This window comes from Terrapene carolina, unplaced genomic scaffold (genome assembly GCF_002925995.2).
Source record: "Terrapene carolina triunguis isolate 2854851 unplaced genomic scaffold, T_m_triunguis-2.0 Scaffold112, whole genome shotgun sequence".
Lineage (NCBI taxonomy): Eukaryota > Metazoa > Chordata > Testudines > Emydidae > Terrapene > Terrapene triunguis.
In genome coordinates this window covers 9626291-9632290 of record NW_020664463.1, presented here as the reverse complement: position 1 = coordinate 9632290, position 6000 = coordinate 9626291, and the positions used below count along the sequence as shown (strand labels likewise).

The following is a 6000-nucleotide window of genomic DNA, read 5'->3' as shown; positions in this document are numbered from 1 at the left end:
CATGGTATCCAGCATCCTAGCATGAACACTGTCCAGAATGGATTAGCTTTCACCACCACCATATGGGTCTCTTAAACCCAACATAGAGGTTACAATCACACACAAATGGAGTTCACCATATGATCTAGACATACTGCACCTGCCATTAATACTTCATAGGGTTTTTTTTTCTGAAGAAGTCTAAAATGCTGCTACAAATATACACATTTCTAGACAGCACTTTATCTGTTGTAGGTCTTTTCATAGAGCTCCTTTGAGTCCATTTCCTACCTCTGCTCACTAAAGCATTTGCTAATGCTTTAGCTGTAATACACTAGAGTTAAGTCAGAAGGAAGTGTTTTTATGTTAGAACTGTGTGGCTGCCATAAAACTACACACTAGCACTTATTCTGTTTGCTCTCCTCTGACTCACTGCATGTAAAATTGCATGTTTCTTAAGAGTAGATGGGGCTAACTTGTAGAATCACCTACATTCAGCCACCAATGGGTAACATTAAGAAGGGTTCTTTACTGAGTTATAAACATCATTAAGAACCTGTACTATGGCCTGAGACTAATATACTTTAATTGTATAGGGAGCTGTACAACAGAATACTAGTAAATGCAACCATGTGAAAGTCAGTCAGTCAGTCATTTGCACATGCCATGTTAAATGACTCACATTTCTTACTTTAAAAAAAATGGTTTTTACCTTGAAGGACTAGAGGAGACTGACTACTTAAAACCTCACAAGTTGGTTTTCTTACTTTATTAAATCCTTTCTTACCACGTACCTTGCTGTCACACCACACTTCTCTGCAAAGAGTTAATTAGCAAATACTATAGTGAGGTCTTACTATAAAACTGCTTTGCTTTATAAAATGTGTCCCAGCCTACTTAACCTGGGGTAAATGAGTGTTGAGCCACAGAAATCAATGGAGCTATACTTCTATATACCAGCTGAATATCTAGCCCCATTTCTCTAAACAAGTGAACAAAATGGTGCTTTTTCTTTCTTTTTCACTTATTGGCTAGTGCACAGTAAGGCTAGGGACTCTGCTACTCCTATTTGTGACACAAACAGTATTGCCTGTTAAGTTAAAGCCATCTGCAAGTTTAATGTAAAGATACAAGAAACTCACTGCAGGGAAAACTGAAGTTTAGATTTCCACTCTCTGAACAAGTGCCTACAAATACCACATCAGTCTGAGAGTTGGTCAAAAATCTGAATATCACAAATCAGAACAAAAACGTTAAAATAGCAACAAGTATTGTGGAATGAAAAGTTCCAAAAAGCCCAGCGAGGAGAATGGGATTTCACATGACAGATGCATAGGGTGTGATATGCCTCCTGCCTTTACAGGTGTCTTTCGGTGTGTACCTTTCTTAGTGCTTGGCCCTTTTGGCACATAGTAGCCCTGTGGCTCTGCTACTCAGAGTGGGTCCCTGGCTTCAGCACCTGTGTTTCTCACAAGTGCCAAAGGAGCTGGATGCCCAGTAGGAGGCTTACCCTCATGGGAGCTCTACAGCCAGCAGACATGTTGACAGCCTGTCACTGAACAAGACATTTTATTAGTCAATTGGAATATAAAATTGAGGGACATCAGCTTAGAAGGGTAAAGCAAAACTGCATGTGCCTGGTGCAGCACCACCTCTCTGCCCTGCCCAAAGGTCCTGGATTTCCCCCACCCTGCCCTGGTAAAACAGGATCTCATTGCAATCCCCTCACCCCTTATTTCTTTGTCTCACACTTCAGTCATGTTCAGACCTCTCCCTCCCCCACAAATCTGGCTCCCATTGTTAAGGGTGTCCTGGGGTCCTGCAGTGGCCCCTCACAGGAAACAGGTGAGAAGACAGACCTGCCCTCTCCTGCTGGGCAGAAACTTTGCTGCTGGTGGATGGGCCAACTTTAACCTGCAGGGTAGAGATGGGAAGACAGGTAGTGACAGAAGGGAACAGGGCTAAGAGGGGGGTAATGGGAAGTATGGGGAAAGGGAGATAGAAACAGGAAATGCTCTCCTCCTCTTGTCTGCTCTTTGTTTCTGGGGCTCCCCAGGCTGCTCCCTGAGTAGTTGACAACACATTGGGAACCTCGTGCCTGCTTGTACTTTTTACAAAAATAAAACAGTATGTTTAATAAAACAAATTGAGCTGGAAAGAGCTAAGCTGGGTCAACCAGGTAGCCCTAGCAGTCCTCCTCTAGGTACCGCTCCCCATTCCAGGAAATTCCCCACATACAAGGTAGGCGATAATACAGAGGCCTTCTTAGAGTCTGGGAGGTTGAGAGGTCTGGTCACATTGTTCTCATGTGTCTTGTCCCTCTGGTCCAGCCCGTTGTCTTCTAGCATAGTTCCAAGGTAACTCCATTCATACCTTGGCACTTCTTGATACACCATTCATCTCCCTCCCTCTATATGCCTATGCAACACATGCTTGCTTCATTGCTTATCCTTTGTCCCAGGAAAGAAATTAACACAGTGTAACAATGCAAAAGGAAGCAGAGAAATTGAGTCACACATACCATTCATAAAAATAATACACGAACTTCCCCTCTTTTCCACATGGCACTTGAGGCATGAAAACTACAACTCACATGAGGTACCACAACAGCTGTGATGGACACAGGTTAATAGATTGACCTGAAACTAAACTTTTCTATTTGGCTTGACAAACTGAAACGTTCCAATTCAGGTTAACCCAACCCAAAGCAAAACATTTCACTTTGATTTTCCCAAAGGAAAACTGAAAAATTTCAGCAAAATCTAAAGTTTCTACTGAAATATTTCAATGTTGCAAAACAGCATTTTCTGTTGAAACAAACCATTTTGACAAAATATTCCTGACTAACTCCATTAATAAATAAGAGTTATCAAACAAATGGATAACTGACGCTTTCACAGGACTTTATAAAAATCCTTGCAAAGAACAATGAAGGGAAGGGAAGGGAATGTGCTATCAAGTTCACACAAAAAGCTGGATAGTCACCCCCAAAGTATCCATTTTTAAGAGAGCGGTTTTATCCTCTCCACCTTACTGAACCCCTCAATACTTAAAATACACTGAAATCTACACTAAGAACCACTTCTGTAGACAACCTTCCTCTCAAAGAATCATTTTAGCATATGCGAGGTTTCTCCTAATAGGACTGCTAATTGTTGTGGATCTTGGCTGCTCACTTAAAGACAAATTTCAGTGCCCTGACTGTTTTTTCTTCTAGTATTTTCAGTTCATCGATGGGCCTAATTCCGGGTGTCACAGAAATCTGCCAGGAATTCCAGGCTTGATTCTGAGCTCTCTTTTATACTGGTGTAAGGCAACTGACTTTAGCAGAGGTATGCCTGAGTTACATCAGGCCTTAATATCTCCATTTTCATAACCACAAAGGTTGCAAATTCAGTAAAATATGGTACAGCTAATTGATTCTCAATCTTACATGTTTGATTTTGTTGAATAAAATGTTGACATTAAAATAGAAATTTGACTATACAACTTAAAGTAGAAAAAATATTAAAAAAGTTTGTGAAAAGGAACTTAATATCCCAAAAGTTAAATATCCACATGTATAAAACGTAAAGTCTCTTCAAGGTGTAAGCTGGTTTAAAGTATCACCCCCAAGTAATCAAAGTCATTTGATTTGTGACCACACAGTGAATTTGTAAATTCCTCTTATACACATAATCACTACTTGCTTTCCCTTGAAAGAAAGTATTTGGGATTATACAACCTGAAACTCACATGTTGCTAACTAGAGATTAGGCAGGGAGAAGGGTGGGAAATGAAGAATGTGGCTGACGATGGAGCATGACTAAATCCTAAAATGTTGAAAAAACTAATTAATCTCTGTGAAATAATTGTACCTTCTATTGCCATTGAAGTCCATGGCAAAACTCCCATGGACTTCAGTCAAGCCAGGATTTCACCCCTATTTTTAGTCTTTAAAATACTCTGCAAGACAATTTTCCTTTAACCAAATAGTGATGCTTTCTTTCAATCCTACCTCCCCCCCACTTTGTCTGCCTCATCTATTTAGTGATTTTTGGGGCTGGGATTTTGTCTCTTACTAGGTGTTTTCTGCAAGGTATGATTCCAAATTCATTTGGGACTTCTAGGCATTACAGCAATACAATAATAAACGATTAACAGACTACCATTTACTAGTGAAAAGAGTTACATATAGGAAAGCTTCTTGCAATCACTCAGTCTACATCCATGCCAAAGCAGGATGAATAATGCAATAATGAAACAACTTAGATTTTACACCCAGCATTATAAAATCATAGTATCATTGCCCTTCTCTCTCATTCCAAATAAAAAAAAAAAAAATATATTGTCTTTATAGCAACTTTCTGTTTAAGAAGTGCCCACACTCTCTAAGTAAATGTAGTAAACTCAACTCTTTCAAAAGATCTTTCAAAGGTTTGGGTGTTGAGTATTAAAGTTCTGAAGAACAGAATATTTTTAAAATTAAGCCTCTGGCACAAACACATTTTCTGGAATGCATATAGTGTTGATTTAAAAATTAGAGAGAGTTAATCATCTTGGGTCCTATAAAAATCAACTGCCTGGACTAAGTAACTATGTTCGATAGTGTGTGCGTGAGAAAGAAATGCAGATGATCGAAAGACCAGTACTGGATATTCTTTGGTGATTGGGTTCACAGCCCTTTTACCATTAACCAGGAGTTTAAAGAAAGTTAATGTACACCTTGCCCACCTCCTTGAGCCCATTTTTCTTACAGAGGCAGTTTTCAAGCATTTCTTTTGTGGAGAGGAAGCTGTCAGTGTTCAAGACGAACTGCCTTAGAGCATTCTCGCCTGACAGGTGATTTTTTCGTTTCTCCTTGTTGATGCTGTCTAGCATGACTCCTCTGATATCCTTAGGCTTCCCTGGCACTCCAAACATTATAAAGAGGCCCAGGCAGTCTTGTCCCACCAGCGTGCAGAACTCTTCAAGCTTCTCAAACCTGCTTTTGTTTTTGAAAGGCTGGTCTGCTAACGTGGCTTCCTTGCTGGGCCCAGTTTCATCATGGAGGAGCTCAGCCATCTGCAAAGACTGCACGGCGATCTGAAGATTGATTTGTTTGTCGGCTCCTGATAAAGTCCAGATCCAGTCGACCCCAAGCAGCAAAGACTGTTGCTTCGTCATCTTGCTGGTCGTGATACGCTCCTCCACTCCTTTTTCAATACAGAAACTGATGAAGTTAACCAAAAAGATCTCATTTAAAGTATCCATGGCTGGGCGGAATTTGCTCTGAGAATCTTCAAATCCAAGGTATTCTTTCAGCTTTTGAGATGCATGGACCACTCCTTGGCTGAACACCTCGTTTATAATGAGAATGTCAGCCTTGTTCTTCTCGTTAGGTTCCTGTGATAATTTCTGGCCCATTTTCTCTGCAAAAAAGATATTCCCACATGCAGAATGCTCTGGGATAGCTTCTTTTTCCTCTCAGTGAAAGCTGCACGGTCACTGGGTTAAGTCATGCCTTTAAATATGCACAATGTTCACCCACTGCTTTCCAGAAAAAAGTCACACCAATAGCAGAGCTATGCTGTGCAAACGGGTCACAGTTCCGGAAAGGCAGATACACATTTTTCTGGGCGTGCTCTCATCCAGCTCAATACCAGAAACCAGCTGAACAGGCTGGGTAGCTTTCACACAAAGTATCAGTTCTTCGGTGTGCGTTACTCAGACTTTACACCTTTATCGTTAATTCCAGCACTGGTTGTTTAACTTACCTTATCCTTTTCTGTTTTTAAAGCCACTACAAAGAAGCTGTTCTAGGGAGGCTGGGTGGTTCATGGGAATATGGAGCCTTTCACTTTGAAAACACTGGTTCAAATTCAGCTCAGGACAGCAGAGACCAAACTTCATTGCCATCTGACAGCTTTTCAGTGGGCTGTGTGAAATGAGCGGGTGGTCTCAGGTGCATTCTTAGTGGACGCTTGTCCATTTTGCAAAATTTGCTAGCAATAACTAGAACCCAGGAGAAAGGACAAGGGAAGAATGGAAGCTAAGTTATCC

The 6000-nt window shown here is 40.8% G+C and overlaps 1 protein-coding gene across 1 annotated transcript; it reads right to left on the bottom strand.

Annotated features, from left to right (window-relative positions):
* Positions 1 to 4662: 4662 nt before the first annotated feature.
* On the bottom strand, positions 4663 to 5379 carry REP15 (RAB15 effector protein). The gene has a single exon (XM_024213723.1). The coding sequence runs from the start codon at positions 5362 to 5364 to the stop codon at positions 4663 to 4665; it is 702 nt and encodes a 233-aa protein (XP_024069491.1). The 5' UTR covers positions 5365 to 5379.
* Positions 5380 to 6000: the final 621 nt, after the last annotated feature.